The 23,019-nt window shown below is 39.5% G+C and overlaps 1 protein-coding gene across 3 annotated transcripts in view; it reads right to left on the bottom strand.

Moving 5' to 3' along the window:
- Positions 1-663: 663 nt before the first annotated feature.
- The window catches only part of naa15a (N-alpha-acetyltransferase 15, NatA auxiliary subunit a), an 85,882-nt gene continuing 63,526 nt past the window's right edge, over positions 664-23,019 (bottom strand). Inside the window, exons 14-20 of one of the 3 annotated variants that reach the window (XM_078538727.1) lie at positions 20,512-20,725; positions 20,181-20,374; positions 19,356-19,464; positions 13,850-13,948; positions 12,246-12,389; positions 5,944-6,041; positions 664-2,829 (exon numbers count right to left, since the gene is read on the bottom strand). In XM_078538727.1, coding sequence (XP_078394853.1) covers positions 2,629-2,829; positions 5,944-6,041; positions 12,246-12,389; positions 13,850-13,948; positions 19,356-19,464; positions 20,181-20,374; positions 20,512-20,725 — 1,059 coding nt within the window. In that variant the 3' untranslated portion in view covers positions 664-2,628. Of the gene's footprint in view, positions 2,830-5,772; positions 5,895-5,943; positions 6,042-12,245; positions 12,390-13,849; positions 13,949-19,355; positions 19,465-20,180; positions 20,375-20,511; positions 20,726-23,019 lie in introns of those variants that run through there. The other 2 variants (XR_013576181.1, XR_013576184.1) reach the window with 2 other exon arrangements.

Below are 23,019 nucleotides of genomic sequence, written 5' to 3'. Positions count from 1 at the left end.
GTTTGTGCTGTGCTCTTAGCAACTGGATTGAGACCAATCAAGCTATTTCTAAAGTTCAAAAAATGGCACGGCACCCTGTTCTTAGAGCAGAAATTGCTGACGTGGCTTGTTTTTTTGACAAAATAAAGGCCTAACAGAAACAAAAAGAGCTACAATGCAAGGAATTTAGCTCAACATGATTTTCATCAACAGGAAGATGGCTTAAGTGGACAATTGCCATTATGCAGACTTTCGACATTATTGTTCCTTAGATAACCATAGGCAGAAAAAAATAACCTGACCCAAGCAAAAATTAGTTGTGTTTTCTCCCAAGGCAACGGTTCGATTGTGATTCCCCCACCCCAAGCCAAAGGGCCTTTGGGTCTCTGCTGAGTGGTGTGCCATACTAGCAGGCTAACCTGAACTTTATTGTGATTGGACAATGAAAAGGTCTATCTTTTCTGCTTCTTGCCTGCCAATTACAGTTGCAGTGGTCACTTGTAACACTTTCACATGCCCATTACTTGATCTATTCTGAGTATGGAAATGTGCACATCCACACTTTCCAAAAAAAGCAGAAATAGCTTGTAGTCTTCCAACTTAAAAGGACCCCTTATTTGCAGCAAAGTGAATGCAGTTAAATGCATGGAGAGAGGATTCTAGCATTAAGACTTATGACAAACATGACACAAACACTACCAGTTTATTTGATGCTGAATACAACCATTGCGGTTAAAATGGAACTAACCACATAAACAAATGTAAAATTTTACATTTCATACGTTGTACCAGTACCCTGTGTGCTGGATGGATCTCAGACAATGAAAAATAAAATCCTACACAAGGCTCAGTGCTGAAATGGTTTTAAGACATGAACACAAAAAACCTCAGTGATCAAAACCAAATCCTAACAAGAGTTCAGGATCAAAATGATCGTATTGATGTAGACCCACTGATAATCCTAGCTTGTGAACCAATGAAGAAGTCCATCATTCATACCAACCTAGGAAGCTTTCTCTTGACAGGCCCACAGCTGCATTATTTGGATAGATGTACACAGTACCCTCAGCCTCCAGCTTGAACTGCTTCAAGTGTGGTCAGGAAAAAACACACAAAAGCCCTGCAACGTTAAAATGGAACATTGTGCAGTCTTTTTACTTGGTTCGTGTAGCCAAAACGTCAAGTCAGTAACATAAGAATTCACAACTTCAGATTCAACTTCTCTGAAATGTACGTTTCTTAGATAACCGGCTGGGATTAGGACAGACCGATTACAAACAAGTTGTTTACAATTAAAATCAATCAAACGGAGCAAATCACACTTTCTTCATAAGTAACTGACAGTGCTTTAGAATCAAAATGCTGGGGCACATAATTTTTAAATAAACTTCCTGGAAACTGAAATCTGCAAAATAAAACCATGTTAATAAATACCCCAGTTGGAACAATTTTCAAAAAAACTGTTTATTGCATTGTATATTTGGTACCTTTTGCATTTCAGAACCATGGGAATTAATTGTAACTGCAGAAATAAAGAAGCAAATCTGTTTTTTTTCTTCCAAAAATTCTGGGCCCCTTTTAAAAACATACAAAGTCTGGGGCATGCGTAAAACTGCAGAGCAAGAAGTATCCTTAGAAATGTTGGGCTTCAAGTACTATAATTGACATTACATGGAGGGAAAAAGCGATATTCAAATGATCAATGTATAATTTTCTACATAATCTGCCAGGTAGTTACTGATGACAATCTGCACCTGCATTAACAAAACAGCACTGAGTCCAAGACCAGTCCTCTAAATGAGAACATGAAACCAAGTTTATCTATCAAACACTTTCTACTTCACTCAACTTTCAGGATTTAAAAATAAAGTAATAACTGTTCGCTGACTACCTAAATATGCTACTTTAGGTCGTCAATAAGCAGCAATATGGAAACACAGACTCAGAACTGTTCCGTAATGCAGCTGGTGATCTACAGACGTACTAAACTTCTGTATTTGTTAGAAAATCTCAGAATTTAGAAATGGTCAGTACATGCCCTAATTTTTCTTCTCTCTTCCCCCCACCCCCACCTCAGTCTTTAGTTCCAAATACCTATTCCTTGTTAACACGTTTTTTTTAAACTGGGTACATTAATCTGTACATCACAATTTACATAAGGTTTTTCCTGTGGTCTGCATGTAGTTTCCATTCATTTTCTGTCAGACACCGCTGCCCTGACAACGTTTGTGCTTAGAGGATCCAGTGCTAGGGCAGCAGACTGCTGACCGTCACAATCTCAAGACAGTAATGATTAGACTACATTTTTGTGTCACACCCAACTTTTTAAATAGCTCTCAATATTCTTTAGAAATTACATTAAAAACCCGGGAAGCCAATTGCAAGAAGGGTGTTGAGTGCATTCAATTGATGTCACCTTCTCACTCACAGGGGGTTCACAAACACATAGTACAGAAGTCGCCTCCAAAATTTCAGATAATTTTTTTTGAAGTCAGCAGGATAAAAAAAAAGACCTCCAATTCTGAAAGTCTATGCTCTGTAAGCATTTATGAAACCCTGACACATATTTACAGATCCTGTCGAGAAGAGTGGGGAGCTGACATCACAGGTGTGCAACAAAAATGTGTTCACTTCAGTCACCGCCTTCATTCAGATCTCATTGGCCAGTTCTTCAGGCTCGGTAGCACTATCCCCATTCACTGTGATCTTTACATCATCTTCATATCCAGGAGGCATGAATGCTAGAGCATAGGGAAAAATCTTGTGACACTGTGCTCTGTAGGCTTCAGCTGTTTCTTTACAGACTCCCAGACTACCATCCCGAACAGCTTCCAGCACCTTCACACAAATCTGAAAAAAAAAGATAGGTCAGTCTTGTCAACATAAGAATTGCATGTATAGAACCAAGTTTTGACAGGCCAGTGGTACTATAGTATCAGTCATGTGATATATACTCCATTTATACCTAAGGTTAGCATTATTAATGTACATTTAATCAAGACCATGGTTAATAGCTGGTAAAGTCATTTTAAACATACAGCTACTCAATGTGCTTTTTAATGGAAGCATACTCTTAGAAATAAATAAATTTTGTGGCATATTATATGCCAGGCAACTTGCAGTCTACGCAATACTCGATGATCTCTGCCTTGATGGAGGTCTTTATAACTGACCTCATTCAGAAAAGGGAGACAATTTTCTACATGTTAATTAGAACCCCAGGAAATGTCTAGCAAATGACTGATTGACTAAGGAGCTTCTCATCGGTTTGTCTTCGTTGTTTATTTTGGTCTACACCTAATTTTAAGCTATAGCGGAGACCTAATAAAAAAAGAAAACCAATTTAGATCAAATGAAACACTCACCATCTACCTAGTCAGGGGAAACCTTTCAAAAGTGGGGACACAGTCCATCTAGCCCAGAAATTTTGATGCAGATCCTATGGAGGAAATTCAAAGCCCACAAAAAGCTACTGACTACATTAGGTAAAGCTGGAGCCCAGATAGGTCAATCTTGATGATTGGACTTATAACTGATGAGCTAGCACTTTATCCATTACCACATGCTGAGGCCCGAGGGAATTTTTGAAATGAAAGTCCTTTTCCCAGGTCAAGCTTCTGCTTCCCTATGAAAATGCAGTCATTTAACCATGAAAAGTTGAGTCGCTAAAGCAACTCTTTCACAGCCCTGCTTGAGTTGGTGTTTGAAGAGTGCCTGGAAACTGGGATAACTGATATCTTGTCTTTCTCTTGGAAGAATACTGGTGTCCATGTATGCATTACAGATGGCTTTGACAAGTGATGGCTTCACTGGCAAAATGAGCATTCAAGTGCCAACAATTGCCCCTAACGCCAAATTAGAAAAATTCTTTTGCTGGATCAATTGGAAAAGGGGTTTCTTTGGATATGAGCTCCATCTGTTGTATCAGCGTATATACTGCACCAGGGACAGAACTACCTCTTTGGGTTTGCATTAGATTATGCAAGAGAATTGTTAGAATTCTCACAACAGTTAGAGAGCTCAGAAAATGAGCTTGTAAAAAATAGGCCATGGGGGGTTGGGTAAATCCCCTTCTAAGTAAAGTGGATTTTGAACCCTATTATGAGTGATTTGCCACGGTCTAATTAACTATGAGGATCCTTCCCAGAAGAATGGGGGACTAAACAGAGCTTACTCACTTTGGTGAGAGCAATATTCATTTATCCCAAACCCTCTTGCAAAATCCTAAAGTAGCAATCAAAAATTAGCTAAACAGAGACTGAAAGTAACTTTAACTAATAAATACTAATTTTTCTTCGCTTTCTCCTTTTATTCAGTTTCTCTTTAAGGCACTCATGCTGATCTATAGTTTGAGTGCTAGATCTATGTTATTGCGGCCATTACCAAGCTCTATGTGAACCTTAACAGCAGCATGCTATAGGTTAATACAACTATCATTCCTGATGCTTACCTGACACTTTCTGCAGAGGTCACAGGATAATAATTTGGTACAGACACTTTGATTTTTCCCCTCTCTAGGCAGGGATCACAGAGGCCAACTAAAGTACCGTCAATCAACGAGTTTAGCAGACAACCGATCAAATCCTAGAACCTTCTTGGTTGGCATGGCTCTTACCTTCATTAACAGATGAGGTCCTACTCCAGAATCAAAATAACTGCCCACTGAACTAGTGAAATAACTAACTTGTACTGAACCATGCTTCTCTTGACTCAATCCTGGTCTAAGTTGTAGCTATACATATTAGCAAGTAGTACCCCTTTACAGGTAATTTGTTGTATAAATTATGCTTTTAGAAACTAGATGACAGAATACGCACAGTGGACTTTGACTATAAGGAAACTGAGCAGATCCACAGTTGATTATAACTGAGCTTCATGACACCCAAAGTATCTGAATTTGAAATAACCCACCTGCTCTCTAAGGATTAAAAATCACCTGATCCCATTTAAGGCCGAAGAGTTGGGCCCGACCACCAGGTCTTTATTCAGTTTCCAGTTACTGTACTCTTTCTCTTCCCCTTATTCAGCTAGTTCTCTGATACTGCTATGAACAAACAGGTAGCAGCAATGGGCCTCAGATGGACTACGTAATTTTAACATGTTACTTTACTTCTGTGAACTTTGGTGTCTTCCAAACTTAAGCTTCAGTTAGAAGAAGCAAGTCTTTTCTCTGTAAATTCCCATTTTCTAGTGTAGCCTGTTCCCCTTTTTACCATAGATTAGCATTATTATACCTTCAATAAGTCTTCAAAGAAAAAATTGAAGCAATCTATCAATACATCCATATTCCTCTGATCAGCAATGAACACAATTACAAAAATATGTAGATTCTATATATCCAGACAGTTTACATTGAGGACACTTGACACATAATCACTATAAATGGTGATCACTAAAATTTAATTTCACCATATACACATTGCTAAATGTGGTTTAGTGCTATTCACAGTGAAGATGGAGAACAAAGGATTATTTAATATTGCAGCACAACAAACTGTTTTTTTCAGGGGATGAGTTTAGGTCATTTGTTTTGCAGTTCCATTTTCAATTTTGGTTTCTAACAGATATGCAAAAAACAGAGAAACTCACTTAAAATCAATTTTCATAACATTGTAGAAAGATCAGGCTCACTGCAATGGAGTAAAACTACTGACAGGCACCTCAGACCATTCACATGTACCAAATAGCTCAAAGTGCCTCCAATAACACCTAATAAATCAGTGATCCAAAACTATTTGTGCAGGGTACAGTAGCATGAAAGCAATGTTCTAGCCCACCCCTCAGTTTTCTCACCTTGCTAGCCTCTCAACTATGTTGCATCCTGCAGCCAGGGTGTGGGACAGCCTTAATCATCGGTCACTGCAGATTAAAAGCAGGCCATTTCTTTCCACTGACTGAAGCATGAGAAGAGGGGCCTGCAAGGAGAGAAAAATGGGAATTTGTTTCTTAAACAATAAATCTCACCTGGATGCCTCTCTTGTCTAGAAATTCATCAAGTCCTGTAGCTAACTCCACAGCCCTTTTTTGACTGGAAGGATCATTGTAGTACATCATTTTGGCAGCTGTAAGAAAAGTATAAAAAGGTTTTATATCTTCCTGTGAAAGAAAATGATAGATGCAATTTGGAAGACCGGGTGGAATGAAGGACATAAACCCAAAAGCCTGCCTGTTCAAGGTTTCAAAAGCTATAACCAATGCTTTTATTGAACATTCAACTTCGTTTCCTTTAAGAAATGAAAGCTCTTCCTAAGGTGTTGTACGTGTCTTTAATGGATTACTTGGTCTATAAATATAATATAATTTAACCATAGCATTAAACCCAGATTGACAATGGGTATTTGGTCAATTAAACTTAGTCCTTCCATAATGTATTCTAACCTTACATTGTGAAGAAAATCTGCATGAAAATTTTCTGATTATTAGAGATAATCAAGCAAGCCACAATATTTGATCACTTTATTTTCCTTCTTCATTCTTTCATGGATCTGGGCATCGCTGGAAAGGCCAGCATTTGTTGCCCTTTCCGAGTGGCTTGCTAGGCCTTTTTGGAGGGCAGTTAAGAGTCAACCACATTGCTGTGGTCCTGGAGTCACATGTAGGCCAAACTAGGTAAGGATGGCAGATTTTCTTCCCTAAAGGACATTAATGAGCCAGATGGGTTTGCCATTGGCACCATTACAGAAACTAGCATCCTATTTCAGATTTTATTAATTGAATTTAAATTCCACCAGCTGCCAGTGGGATCTGAACCCATGTCCTCCAAGCATCAGCCTAAGCCTTTATTACTAGTCCAGTAACATTACCACTATGCTGTAATTTCCCCTAAATCTCCTCACTCAATTTAAGCCTGCTGCCTTGCAGACCATGTCAGGACCAATGCTGTTGTGGAGAACTCAATAATGCAGCCTAACTCTCCAATCACCAAATAGCATCTCCAGACATTTATACAGTTCCTTTTAACAAAAAAAGCAATTGTTTCATCACAATTACCTATTGAGGGGATTTTCCACATGGAAGGATAACATCTTAAAATAAAGCTTATTTCATGAAAAAAATAACCCAATGTAAATATGTAGAATGATTAGCCTGTCTTGCATCATTCTCTCCAATAGTCAATTGATTACAAAGTTTGTAATCACCTTGCTACCAATGGATGTATGAAGCAATAGCAAGATGCTGGCAACCATACTGAGCCAAATAAAGTTCGAGGTGATGCCAACATTAACTATCTTCAACTTATCTGGGTATATTTTAAAGTAAAAGGGGAATAAAGGGATAAAGTTTGGAAAATTGAAGCCCAAGCTCTTGCAATTTCTTTCAGCTTTCCACTGCTCCCCTGATAGCTTTCTTTTATTTATTCATTGAATGAGGGCATCGCTAGCAAGGCTTTTATTTCCCATCCCTAACTGCCGGCGAGTTAGGTGGTAGGGAGCTGCCTTCTTGAACTGCTGCAATCTGTGTGCTAAAGGTATATCCACAGTGCTGTTAGGGAGAGTCCCTGAGGAGGCGTCATCCTCGAATAAAGGGACAGCTGACGATTGAGAGTTCCAGAGTATTGTCCCTGCAACAATGCAGGAACGGTGATATATTTCCAAGTCAGGGCCATGAGACTTGGAGAGAAACTTGCAGGAGTTCCCATGTGCCTGTTGCCCTTGTCCTTCTATGCCACAGAGCTCACTGATTTCAGAGGTGCAACGAAAAAAGCCTTGGTGAATTGCCACAGTGCATCTTGTACATGGTACAAGATGCAGCCATAATGTGCCAGTGATACAGGAAGTGAATGTTTAAGGGTCTCTGATCAGCACCTGTAGCATAATGTGTGTCTGGTTTGTCCAATTTAAGTTTCTGATCCCCAGGATGTTGATGGTAAGGGATTCAGTGACAGCAATCCCATTGAATATCAAAGAGGGGTGGAAAGCCTCTCTCTTGTTGGGCATGGTCATGGTCTGGCACTTGTGTAGCATTAATGTTACATGCTACCCATTAGATCAAGCCTAAATTTTGTCCAGTTCTTGCTGCATGCAGGCAGTGACTGAGGAGTTGTGAATGGAACTGAACACTGCAGTTATCAGCAAATATCCCACTTCTGACCTTATGATGGAGGGAAGGTCACTGATGAAGCAGCTGAAGATCGTTGTGTCTAGCACACTGCCCTGTAGAACTCCTACTGTGGTATCCTGGGGCTGAGAATAATTGGTCTCCCAGGGCTGAGAATGATTGGTCTCCCAACAACAAAAACCACCACCATCACCTTTCATTGTGCTAAGTATAACTCCAGCCAGCGAAGAGGGTTCCCAGATTCCCACCAACTTCAATTTAACTAGGGTTCCTTGATGCCATGCTTGGTCAAATACTTCCTTGATTTCAAGGGTAGTCAACACTCATCTCACCTCTGGTATTCCGCTCTTTTTTCCATGTTTGGATCAAGGCTATAATGAGGTCTGGAGCAGATAGATTCTGGCAGAACCCAAACTGAGCATTGGTGAGCACTTGATAGCACCATAACTCAACTGATGATCAGGAGTAACCTGGTGTAGCGCTAATCAGTCAGTTTGTGTTTGCCTGATATTTTGTAGACAGGCAACATTATCAGATAGGTTTTTAAAAAATTAATTCATGGGATGTGGGTGTCGCTGGCTAGGTCAGCATTTATTGCCCATTCCTAACTGCCCTTGTTCAGAGGGCATTTAAAAGTCAACCACATTGCTGTGGGTCTGGAGTCACATGTAGGCCAGGCCAGGTAAGGACAGCAGATTTTCTTCCCTCAAGGATATTTTTACTGAATTCAAATTTCACAATCTGCTGTGGTGGGATTCAAACCCAGGTCCCCAGAGCATTACCCTGGATCTCTGGATTGCTAATCCAGTGACAATATCACTGCTACCACCTCCCCTGATGCCAGTGTCGCAGCTGTACTGGAACAGTTCGACTAGAGGCGCAGCTGGTTCTGGAGCACAAGTTTTCAACACTACAACTAGAATATTGTAGTGGCCCATAAGGCTTTGCTCAATGATTTCTTGTTAGAATGTGGGAACTAATCAAATTAGCTGAAGGCTGGCTCCTGCGATGGTACGGATTTCAGGAAGAGGCAGAGATGAATCATCCACCCTGCACTTCTGACTGAAAATGATTGTGACTGCTTCAACCTTGTGTCTTCACTCACGTGCTGGGCTCTTCCATCATTGAAGAATGGGATGTGCATGAAGCTGCCTCCTCTGTTAGTTGTTTAATTGTCCACTACCATTCACCACAGGATGTGGAAGGACTGCAGTGCTTTGCTCCAATTCATTAGTTGTGGGACTGCTGTATCTATCACATGCTGCTTCTGCTGTTTAGCACGTACACAATCCTGTTCTGTAGCTTCACCAGGTTGGCACCAAGTTAGTGCTGCTCCTGAAAAACTCTTCTACACTTCTCACTAAACCCAGGTTGATCTGCTGGCTTCATGATAACGACAGAGTGAGCAATGTACCAGGCAGCTATTGAGATTACGGATTGTGCTTGAAATACAATTCTACTACCATTGGCGGTCCACAACATCTCATGGATGCCCAGTTTTGAGCTGCTAGGCCGGTTCTGAATTTGTCGTATTTAACACTGTTTGTGCCACACAACACAATAGCAGGGTGAAGAAAGGGTTTTGTCTCCATAAGGACTGTGCAGTGCTCATTCCTATCAGCACAGAGTTCAAGTAGGTTTTTCCCAGCACTTGTTCTCTTCCCATCTGATGCAGGCCTATTCTGAAAAGATATATTCTCGAGTACTCAGCCAGCCAATCAGCAGTGGTGCTACCAACTCACCCTGAGCGATATGAAGTCCTCCACCCAGAAAATATTCTGTCCCCTCTCTACCCTCAATACTTCTTCCAAGTTATGTTCAACATGGAAGCAAGGTAGGTGGGACTTCATGTGGTCTGGAGTCAACGTTAAAGACAGCTAGAGCCACTCCCTACCATCTGTTTACCACTGTCGCGACTCTGGTGGATCAGAACATACCCATGGGCAGTTATGTAAGAGTCTGGGACATTGGCTATCAAGTATGATTTAGTGAGTATGACTATGTCAGGCTGTTGCTCATCCAGTCTGTAGGGCAGCTCCCCTAATTTTGGCACGAGTCCCCAAAGTTCCTGAGGAGGACTTTGCAGGGTTGACAGGGGTGGTGTGCCTTTGTTGATGCTGGCTGGTCCATCCAGTTTATTCAGAGTGTTTTTTTGTAGCTTTTTGATACAACTGATTAGCTTGCTTTTTAGAGGGCAGTTAAGGGCCAACCATATTGTAATCGACCGGAAGTCACATATAGGCCAAGCCAAACCAGGAGTTGCACACGAACGAGACTGGGTAGGAATGGCAGAAGTCCTTCAATAAATGAACCTGTTGGGGGTTTACGACAATCTAGTAGTTTCATGATTACCACACTGGCTTTTTTATTCCAGATTTATTTAACTGAATTTAAATTCACCAGCTGGGATTTGAGCTCTCATCTTCAGACCATTAGTTCAGGCATCTGGATTACCAGTCCAGTAACATAACCACAGTGCTACTGCACCTGTAGCTATCTGCACACACATCCCCTATAGGTTGCACCACGATTTGATAGTATCAGAAGTAATGCATTTTCATTACACAAAATGATCGGTTTTATTTTACCCATGTCATGATCACATCCATTTTTCTGTGAAAAATGTAAACAATGGCTTTGATTATAAGTTGCCTAATAACAATCAGGACTGGAATGCTAGTTGATTCTCTCCCCCCTCTCCACCTCATTTTGACTGATGATAGTGAGGCCAAGAGTAGTAGTTTAGTAACTGCCCTAAATCATTAAAAATCACAGTTTAAACCTGGCACCTTCTTGGTTTATGGTTCAGTAACAAATTCTGCATACATGTTTAAACTATGCAGCTTGTGGCCCCGAACAATTCCTCATTAGATGAGCATCTAATCTTAATCGTATTATAATGAAGTACCAAGTGCAAATTAGAAGCTTTCCACAGCCGAGGATTAAAAAAATAAACTCAGATTATACAGAAATAGTAATGGAACAAGTACATAGTATGTACACAATCACCTATTTTTGAAGAGCAGCAAATAAAGCTCAAATGCGAGAACCAAAAAGGGGAGTGAGGGAATTTAACAGACTTTGCTCATAATGAGGTACAACTACAAACAGAATTGTTGATTCATATGTACCATTTCTCCACAAGTAATTTGGACAAGGTCCCATTTGATCATTGTAATTTTTTTTTTAAAAGAGTTACAATAAGAGGATCCATTAATTTATTCTATGAGTAGAAATGCTTTGTTTGTGGGGAATTCTGGAATCTTTCTCTGGACAAACTGGAAGCACTATGTTTTTAAAAATATATCCAGTCTTATTATTTCCAGTTTGTTACCTTTTATAGCTGGCAGTAAATGTGAAGTGACGACCTGGTTTAAACTCCATTAATGGAGCTTTCCTCAAAGAAACACTCAGATGAACCACTTTTGCAATAAAACCACTATATGTGTTTTTTTGCAGCGAATGACTAATTTTGATTACGTTGCCCATTTAGAAGAGGCTACAAACAGATGAGAAATTAGTTTATAGATGCATAAGAGATTTTTGTATTTTTTTTTAAAAAGGCAATAGGCAGGAATAAGCAATGTCAGACTAAAAATAAATGCAGACTTCAAGAGCGCCAATAAATGTTTCTGTTAACATTTCCAAATCTGAAACAGCACACTGAGCCAAGAATGTCCCAGGTTGGATTTATGGTCCATGCTGAGTTAGCTGATCTCAACGTGAGAACTTCTGGGAATGTTAAAATTGACTTCCGTGTCAATGAACTCTAAGAAAGAAAGCGAGAGGTGAGACACACACGTATAAACAGGAGGAGATGGGTAGGAGACACAAAGATGTTAGTGTGGACATCAGCAAAGACTGGATCAGCTTAACACTTGTGCAAGAACCAGCACTTGAGAAATATAAAGCAAAATTGTTGGGACAAGTGGAATTGCTTCCCAGCAAGAGATAGTATCGGGGCTGGAGGGGTCAAAAGGGGGAAGGCATTATGTTAACAGCAGAGGCCTTTGCAAAAATTAACCTGTAATGGTGTGAATCTGCTTTCACTTTACATGTCATTGTTAACTAATTATGTGCGACAAGAAAATTTGAATAATTTATAATGGACTTTCTTCCCAACTGAAACCATGTTAAATGTAGCAATTACAATCTATCCTGTTATCTGCATAAAATACAGTTTCAATAACAAAGCTACTTTTACTTACCAGCTAACCTGTGTGGAATTGAGTTCAAGTGCTTGCTTAAGAAAGCCTCATTAAAACTCTTTGGATTTGTGTCTCCAAACAACCCGCTCATTTGCTGCGTCAGCACTGTTTGAACAGCATCAGGCACATTTTTACTCTCAGATACTGGAACAATAAAAGAAAAACTTGGTTGTTTACATGTGTATGCCAATGTCAATAATATATACTTTGAATGTGAAAAAGATTTATAAAACAACACCATACACTTAAAATTCATGCCAACATATTAATTTTTGTTGAATTTAATATGCTGAGACCATCTATGCAGCACATTTTTGCTAGAATATTTTAAGTTTGTTTAAATAATATGTTCATCAATGTTCTTAACAATATACAATACAAATTTCAAAAGGCAAACTGTGGGTAGATGCCAAATTGATTAGACTAAGGCATGATTTATAAGATTGATGAGCTCAATGGGAAATTTTAGTTTACAACATTGTTTCAAGATTCTCCAAGCATGATTTTAAGTATCAGAATATAATGTCCTGCCTTGTTTATGAATTTACCATTCTTTCACAGGGTGTGGGCATCACTGGCTAGGCCAGCATTTATTGCCCATCTCTAATTGCTCTCGAGGTGCCGGCAGTTGGCCGCCTCTTGAACCGCTACAGGCCATGTGACATAGATACACCCACAGTGCAGTTTAGGGAGGGATTTTGACTCAGCAAGAGTGAAAGAATGGTGATATCGTTCCCAAGTCAGGATGGTGAATGGCTTGGAGGGGAACTTCCAGGTGGTGGTGTTCCCATGCATCTGCTGCTCTTGTCCTTTGAGGTTTTAGATTTGTGGGTTTGGGGGATTTACTAGCTTGGCAAAGTAAATTGAGAACTGTTTGTTGCAAAACAGTCTAAAATTAAGAATAATCTTTACATTTCAAAAAGAACTTTCAGTCCCCTGACAGCCAGAAGTACTCTCAAAGATGTTTCAATGGGATTCAAGGTAACAATCTTAAAATTACCTCCCAGGAAGCACCTGAACTCTACTCACCTTTTGAAAAAGAAATCAGAAAGTCATAATGTGAGAAATGAAGGCAATCTGCCAGTATACTATTAACTATGCACTAGAGCATAAAAAGTGCCTATAAATGTAATTTTTTTCAGAAAATAATGTTGCATCAGTGTGTCTTTTACATAATGTCATACTTCAGAATAATATACATTTTGATGATTTAGCAAAGTGGAAAAATGTAGTTCCATAAATCATGGCCCAATCAGAGCATATATTGCACCAGTTTCACCAGTTAGTTCTGCTGAAGTGTCATGAGGACTCGAAACGTCAACTTTGCTCTTCTCTGCTGATGCTGCCAGACCTGCTGAGTTTTTCCAGGTATTTCTGTTTTTGTTTTTTCATCTTTTGCCAACATTTTTGTAACATTAAATCTATTTGCTGATTTCCAAGTAATAATCCATGGAATTTAACAGATGGCTTCCTAGTGTCTGTAAGGCAGATCGTAAAGACGAGCGAATACTTCGTTAAGAGAACGCTAACTGGTAATTATACTTATGCTTAGGGCAACACTAGTTTAGTCAAGACGAACTGTAGAATACAGCAGGTCATCATACCAGCTTTGAAGAACCGAAACAAACACTCATGGAGCCAAGGATTGTCAGGATCAATGGCAAAAGCTCTTTTGACTGACTGCAACATCAGAAGGAATTTCTCTACAAAAACAGTAAAATGAAATGGCACATTATTAGCAAGAAAAACAAAGAAAATATTACATTCATGTCGCATTTCATGTTCTCAGGGCTTCCCTACTACTACTACCTTTAAAGTGCGCTCTCAGTGGTTATGTAGACAATGCGGCAACCAGGTATTAGTCTGGTAAACCTTCTCTGAACTGCTTCCAACACACTTACATCCTTCCTCAAATAAGGTGACCAATGCTGTACAGTGCTCCAGATGTGGTCTCATTAGTGCTCTGTATAACTGAAACATAACCTCCCTACTTGTGTATTCAATTCCCCTCGCAATAAATAATAACATTCTATTAGCTTTCCTAATTACTTGCTGTACCTGCATACTAACCTTTTGTAATTCATGATTAAGACACCCAGATTCCTCTGCATTTCAGGGCTCTGCAATCTCTCACCATTTAGATAATATGCTTCTCTTTTATTCTTCCTGCCAAAATTGACAATTTCACATTTCCCCATATTATACTCGATTTGCCAGATCTTTGCCCACTCACGTAACCTATGTCTTTTTGTAGTCTCCTTTTGTCCTTTTCACAACTTATTTTCCTACCTATCTTTGTGTCATCAGCAAATGTGGAAACCATCCCTTCATCCAAGTCATTTATATTAATTGTTAACAGTTGAGGTCCCAGCACTGATCCCTGTGGCGCTCATTATATCTTGCCAACTTGAAAAAGACCTATTTATACCTACTCTCTGCTTCATGTTTGCCAGCCAATCTTCTTTCCATGCCAATGTGCTATCCCTGAGGCCATGAGCTTTTATTTTCCGCAATAACCTTTGATGTGGCACTTTATCAAATGCCTTCTGGAAATCTAAGTGCAGTGCATCCACCGGTTCCCCTTTATCCACAGCACATTTTACTTATTCAAAGAGCTCCAATAAGTTGATTAAATATGATTTCCTATTCACAAAAACCATGTTGACTCTGCCTGATTACCTTGAACTTCTCCTAGTGCCCTGCTATAACTTCTTTAATAATAGCTTCTAACATTTTCCCTAAGACAGATGTTAAGCTAACTGTAGTTCCCTGCTTTCTGTCTCCCTCCCTTTTGAATAATGGAGTTACATTTGCTATCTTACAGCCTAATGGGACCTTCCCTGAATCCAGCAAGTTTTGGAAAATTAAAATCAATGCATCAACTATCTCACTAGCTACTTTTTTTAAGACCCTAGGATGAAGTCCATCAGGACCCAGGCACTTGAGAGCCTGCAGCTCCAACAATTTACTCAGAACCACTTCTTTGGCGATTGTAATTTTCCTGAGTTCCTCCCTTCCTTCCAGTTCCTGATTTATAGCTGCTTCTGGGATGATACTTGTATCCTCTAAAGCAAAGGCTGATGCAAAATACCTGTTCAATTCATCTGCTATTTCCTTGTTTCCCATTATCAATTCTCCAGACTCACTTTCTATAGGACCAATGCTCACTTTGCTAACTCTTTTCTTTTTAAAATACTTATTTAAAAAAACATCAGTTTTTATATTTCTGGCTAGCTTTCTCTCATACTCTAATTTTTTCTTCCTTATTAGTCTTTTAGTCATCCTTTGCTGTTCCTTATATTCTGTCCAATCTTCTGGCCTTCCACCTATCGTTGCACAATTATATGAAAAGTACCTGAGGAGGTAGACAGGACTGTAGTTTAACCCCTTATCCAAAGGTTAACACCTCCAACAATTTAGTCATATCCCAGGACTACAATGAACCATCAACCGAGATACTCAAGTCCTATGGGCACAGAATGAGGCCATTCAGTCCAAGTCCACAATCCAATCAGCCCTATTCTCCCACTCTGTCCCCCATAGTCCTGCAAGTTTCCTTTCCACAAGTGCCCATCCAATTTCCTTTTGAAACCATCCATTGTCACCACTTCCACTGTCCTCATAAGCAGCGAGTTTTAGATCATTACCACTGGCTACATCAAATGTTGTTCTTCACATTTTCTCCTGTATCTCTTGCCCAAAACCTTAAATCTGTGTCCCCTAGCCCTTGTACCATCAGCTAATGGCAACAGATTTTCTTCATCTGCCTTATCTAAACCAGTCAATCTTGTATGCCCCTATCAAATCTCCCGTCAAGCTTCTTTGCTCCAAGTAGAATAACTCACCTAAAATCCCTCATCCGTGGAACCATTCTGCTAATTCTCCTCTGTACTCTCTCAAGAAACGTCACATCCTTCCTCAAGTATGGTGATCAGAACTGGACACAATATACGAGCTGCAGCCTAACCAGCGCTTCATGAAGGTTCAACATAATTTCCCTGATTTTATACTCAAAACCCCTATTTATGAAGCTCAAAATTCACTATGCTTTCCTAACTTCTACCGCAAAATGTCCTGTAATGTTCAAAGATTTAAGCACATGTACCGCCCAGGCCCCTCTGTCCCTGCACACTTATTAGAACTGTTTCACTAAGTCTATACAGCCTCTTCCTGTCCCTTCTGCCAATTTGCATCGCCTCTCGGTTCTCTGTATTAAATTCCATTTGCCACTTGTCTGCCTGCTTTGCTGGCCCATCTATGTCCTGTTGTAGTTGATTGGTATCATCCTCTGTCTGTCACATCTCCCAAGTTCGGTATGAACCAACATCATCCAATCTGAAAAGCAACCATTTATCATGACCTTGCTATTTGCTGTCCTTAAGCCAATTTTTTCTATCCAAGCTGACAATGACCCTCCCTCCTATTCCATGATCTTTTCTTTCATTAACCAGATTTTTAAGTGGTACTTTGTCAAACTCTCAAAATCCATACAGACATCATCCATTGCAATCTCTTCATCAACATTCGCTGTTACTTCATCAAAAAATTCAATTATATCTGCCTATCTCTCCAAGCGCCTGTTAATTTTTTCCAATTGCTGTTTCTGAAATCTTATCTACCACTCAAACTGACTAGCCTGTAGTTACTAGGAATCTCCTTACACCCTTTCTTGAATTAGGGTGTCACATTTTCTCCTCTCCAATCCTCTGGCACCTCCCCCATATCCAGCCCTACTGCTACCACAACTACCACTTCCTTTAGCAACCTGGGATGCAAACCACTGGGACAAGGAGATTTATCCACTCCTTAGTACTGCCAGCCTTTCCAGGACACCCTTATCAATTTTCAACCCATCCATTACTCCTACCATTTCTGCTTCTACCTATATTTTCTCAGCATCCTCTTACTTAGTAAAAACCATTACAAAGCGTTCATCACGTATTCTAGCCTTATCCTGAGCCTCTAAGGCTTTTGTCCCTAATAGGACACCTCTTAATACCTGCTTAATATTCACGTGCCAACCGAAGATTTTTGTATCCCTTTTATGTTGTCATTGTATTCTAATTTTCACTTTGCCAGTTTTATTTTCCTCTTCCCCTCGCAACATATTGTATTTAGCCTGTTCTTGATAGCAGAGATTTAATGTGAACTGCATCATACACCCCTTTTTTGTTTCATCATATTCTCTATCTCCCTTGCCAACCAGGGAGCTCGCTTTAGTTCCCTTACCCTTCATCTTCATTGCACAGTATTTAATCTGTACCTGAAACATTTCCTCCTTAAAGATCACCCATTGTTCAATTAGAGATTCTCCTGTCAATCTTGGGTTCAATTTTACCTTGGCTCAATCCCCTTTTATCTCAATGCATTTATCCCTCTTCCAATTTAGAAGTTCTACTTTAAATTGTTTCTTGTTCTTTTCCATTACAAATTGAACCTTAAGATACAATTATCACTCTTAACCAAGTGATGCCCTACAGATACTTGGTCCACTTAGCCACCTCATTCCCCAGCACCAGATCCAGCAATGCCTCCTTCCTAGTTGGACCAAGGACATACTGGTCAAGAAGTTCTCCTGAACACATTTCTGAAATTCCTCCCCTCCATTCCCTGTACTCCAACACTGTCCCAATTGATATTTGGGAATAGAGTATCACCACTCTATAGTTCTTGCACATCTCTCTGGTTTCCCTGCAGGTTTGCTCCTCTCTATTTGGAGGCCTACTGAATACCCCCAGTAGTGCGATGATACTGTTTTTGCTTCTCAACTCTAATCAAATGGATTCAGTCCTTGCCCCTCAAAGACATCCTCCCTTTGCAATACTACAACGTCTTTCCTCATCAGTACTACCACCTCACCTCCCTTTTTCCTTCCCTATCTTTTCTGAAGACTTTGTATCCTCGAACATTAAACACCCAGTCCTCAACATTTTAAGTCATAATTCGATTATTGCCACTACATCAAATTTCAACAGTGATTTGTGCTTGTTGTTCAATAACCTTATTCAACACACTGTGTCTATATACATGCATTCTAAATCTGCCTGTATTCTTTGTAGTCCTTCTTAGTCTGCTCTTTTTTAATATGGTACTACTTCTTTCTCTAGTACTATCCAATTCACTCACTTCTTTATGCACCATATTCCTCACTCCTACTTCTCTAGGCTACTGCCCATCCCTGGACCAATTTAGTTTGATCCCTGCCCAGCCATACTAGTGAACCTCCCAGTCAGGACATTGGTTTTAGACCTACTGAGATGCAACCTATCCCTTTTGAAATGTGCCTCCTGCCCCAGAGCTGGTCCCAATGCCTCAAGAATCCGAAGCCCTCCCTCCTGAACCACGCATCAAGCCTTGCAATGATCCTATTTCTACTGTTGCTGCTGGGAGTTATGCAGAGGTTACTATCCTCGAGTTCTTGCTTTTTAACCTCCTCCCTGGCTCCTGAAAACCTGGTTGTAGGACCTCAATACCTGCTCTATGCTCTTGTCAATGACGTGTACCACAGCTGCTGGCTCACTCCCTTCCCCCTGCAGAATATTCCACATCCTCTGTTAGGAAGTCCTTTACCCTGGCACCAGGGAGGCAAGACAACAACCAGGAGTCCTGATGATGCTTTCAAAAATGCCTGTCTGTCCCTCTATGGAATCTCCTATAACGACTGCATTTCTACTCTTCGCTGTTCCCTCCTGCACAGTCCCTTGCTCATGGTCTGGACTGCACCCCTTCAAGGTGCCGTCACTCCCAGAAATCTCCAATACTGAACACTGGTTTGAGAGTGATACAAACCCCGAAGACTTCCTAACAGAGGATGTGGAATACTCTGCAGGGGGAAGGGAGTCAGCCAGCAGCTGTGGTACACATCAGTGACAAGAGCATACAGCAGGTATTGAGGTCCTACAGTCAGGTTTTCAGGAGCTGGGGAGAAGGTTAAAAAGTAAGAGCTCAAGGGTAGTAACCTCTTGCATGACTCCCAGCAACAGTAGAAATAGGAAAATAGGAGGATCATTCCTACTCTTCTGGATGGCCACCCATCTACTATCCTGAACTCTTACTGCTTGTGATCAGTGTTTGGCAAGTGACTTAGCATTGCACACGTTAATTACTTACCTTTTCTATAGTAGATCTCAAAAGCAAAAAGATGGGTTTCAATTTTGTTCTTTACCAAAGTTTTCAGAGGTGTCAAAAATTTAATGGCTTCTTCAAGTGGATTGTCCACCTATTTAACAGGAAACAAATTTATTAGTATGAATAGAAATTCAACATACACAACTTTGTGGTCAGTTTGTGTTCTGATCCAGAAACATTACAACTTAATGTTTATATACTACAAATCCAATGCATTGGTTTTGGTGCTGCAAAAGCATTTGCAATAATGTTTATGTTGGCTGGTTGAAAACCTCAGACTATCTTGGAATATAAGCTTTACAACCTGGGAAGAGCACACAAAATTTCTCCTCCTTGACATCTAAGAGCACTTCCACTAAGTTCACAAGACAGTATTTGGGAGTAGAGATCCTACCAATTCCTAATCTTGCAAATGCTGATGCCAAATTATGGCAAACACACTGCCAGTCATATTTAGATCAAATAATTCAGCACAGAATAAAGGCTTTCTTGGTTCATAAGGGACAGCCAACTACTTCAGCTAATTGTGAAATATCAGATCGATACATTACACTTCTAGTATCATTGCTCAGAAAATTCAGTTTAAGCAAGGGGCTACTTTGGGTGGGTGGCAGGAAAGGCAGGGAAAGAGGACTCAAAACCAGGAACTGCCTCAACCTCCCTAGAAAAACAGATTAAGCAAGTTCAAAAAACATATCCACAAAGGCATCCCAACTCCTTTGGGCCACAGAGGTTATCTCTTATCTACTCTACACAGAATCTGTAATTCAGAACAATTACACATATAAAGCTACATCAATTGTATACCTTTGCTAATTTTTCAGGTACGAGCTCCTCCTTTTGTGCACCAATCTCTTCCTCATCCTCTTCCTTCTTCTTACGTTGATTTTTCAGCTGCTTCTCTTTTTCTGCATTCCTCTTCTCTTCTTCCAATTGTGCCTTCTTCTGCGCCCGACGCTGCTTATTCCGTAACTTCTTCAGCTCTTTATCTGACAGGTTTGCTGCAGGAAAAGAAAACAGACATTTAACATGTTTTGGGAATAAACAAAATAAACCAAGCAGCTCATTTGCTGTTGACTGCTATGTTTATCAAGAACAGGAAGGGAGGAAGAACAAGATAAAATTAGTTAACAAATACCTGTATCAGCCTCCAATTCTTTGTTCTCATCAGTTAGTGGATGATCATGAAGTTTCAGGTAGATCTCAATAGCAACCTTTGCAGCTTTAAAATAAAATGGATGACACCGGAGCACATCTTCTAGCTTAAGTAAATCCACATAAGACCTCAATGTCATTTTCCTCATACAATACGTGTGGAAATCAAACTGGTCGTCTGTAATTTCTGCAAAGTGCTATTAAAAAAAACTTCAAATCAGTGTGGAATCTTACAAATAGAAGTGCATAAAGGTAAGCCATTGGTTTCTTAATGCCACATTTTACAACCATGTAGAGGTATGTCATTCTTCAGTGGATCTATGGAGCAACTAGTTTGAAACAGATGATTTTTTTTTCAGTTTTTGAGAAGACGAGTATTCTGAAATACGACTAAATAGATTTAAGTATATGAAATAAGAAAAAATTTAAAGCTGTTAAACTCCCCAACATCAGTATTATTGTTGCCATTTGAGCATAGACTGGCACAACATAAAAGCTTTTTTCTAAATCAATCACAAATAGACTCACTGGGGGCAATTTTAACCTAACCTATCCGATAGGATACTGGCAGGAGCTGGTAAAATGTTAGTTTTACAGCATGTCTGATTTTACTCCTCAGGGAAGTCAATGGAAGTAATATTGAAAAGGGGTATAAAATCCACATTCCATCAAATCCCATGGGCTTCCTGCCTGGCAAGTTAAAATTGCTGAGTATATCAGGAGAAGCACTGCTTCAAAGTTACAAACATCAGTATAAAATGAATAACTATGTGTAGCCATTTTTGCCTTTATAGGTTACAAGAAAAGAAAACAGCAAAAATTTTAATACACAAAAATATGATTTGATATATTTTGTAATGAAATTGACAAAGCCAAACAAGAATAAAATCTTTTGGGAAACATTCATGTGGCATTAAACATTCCGGATTAGATGTAGAATTTACTTGCGTAAAATGTAACATTTCAAATTCATATTTCATGAATAAGAGTGGACTTTCAGTTCTAGCAAATTTACATCCCGTTATAATAGATATGATAAACTGTTCGTTTGGATTCAAGACAGTCCCAAGCAAACTGTTTTTGTAGTGAATGCACTTGTCATGCCAGAAATTTCATGCTAATTTACGTTCACAATGGTATAAATATCGTGCTTCATAATTCCAGCAGACAGTTACTGAATCCAAAACAGTTCAAACTGTGTTCACTAAAACCAAAGATGATCACTTGTTAGTTTCCATTATAATATAGGAAAACAGAGACATCAATAATAAAAAGCATACCACAATGTCAGAATGCACCAGGACCAACTCAGCTTCTACTGAGAAGATTAGGGATATCTTTCTTTAATCAAGGTATTTTCAGTCAATAGATTAAAGCGCAAGATAGAAAGCACAGTACTGTCTGGAGTACCAAGTAAGCTTTTAGTGAAAGGGGGTAAATTATTGTATTTAAATTTAACAATACAAGCATGAGTATATTTGGGTTACAAGAATTATTTCAATTTGCAACTGGTCATTTTTTATAGCGGAATAAAATTCCAGTCTCCAGATTAGTCACAAACTAAGGACAAACCTCTGTCTTAATTTTGTGATTATAGGTGGTGTATTTCTAAATTTTAAAAGCAGAAAGTGAGTGAAGATTTCTTGTGTTCAGTGGTTAAGCTGTTCTGTAGGTGACCAGTACTTATAGAGGCTGCATTAATTTAGTTCTTGTCACCATTTTTTACAGTAAACATCTTTGCTAAATGATCTCTGGTGCTTCAATCCACAACTTGGAGTTGAAAACCAATCTTCTGTCTCAACTGGGACGAAGCAACCACTGAACTGACATATTCTCAAGATGACTCATTGCTTACTCTGAGTGTACCTCGTTGGACATTGTTCATTAAAGAATGATTGAAAATGGTTTTACATTTTATAATCCAGAAATCCTTTGTGGTATAGGGGCCTTTCTGTAGCCTTTTTGAGTAGTGTAGAATAGGAATACAACGAGCAATTTTTTTTTTTTGTAAATCGCTAGAGCTGCAAGAATTTTGGACTTAAACAATGGAATCTGTTTACAGAGCACCATTTGTGTCTTATTCCTTCACCATATTCCTTTATTTGTAGTTTTAAATGAAACTGAACAAATAGTTCAGCCTGTACATGGCAGCCTGATGGTTCTATTTTCCTTCCTTCTAACTGATGGGAGACCATGTATTCTCCAGTAAGTAATTGGTCATAATTCAAGGTTAATTGTTGTATCCTTGACTACATCTCAGTGAATGAAGATGAGTTTGACTCATAAAAGACCATATGCACATGGAACGGAGCCTGGAGCACAGTGCAACAATCCAACTACAGGTGAACAGTGACTTTTTAAATAAAGAAATACAAAGGCAAACATTGGAAGGACAGAGCAGGGCTTGGTTTTTTTTGCATTACCTGGAATTATTAGACACTTGATTCCCCCCCACCCCACCTTGCTTCACCCCACTTCTAAAACAGTAATA

Source organism: Cetorhinus maximus, chromosome 1, assembly GCF_964194155.1.
Source record: "Cetorhinus maximus chromosome 1, sCetMax3.hap1.1, whole genome shotgun sequence".
In the NCBI taxonomy this organism is placed as follows: Eukaryota; Metazoa; Chordata; class Chondrichthyes; order Lamniformes; family Cetorhinidae; genus Cetorhinus; species Cetorhinus maximus.
Note: the sequence above shows the minus strand (reverse complement) of the source record. Positions and strands in the feature narration are given on the sequence as shown.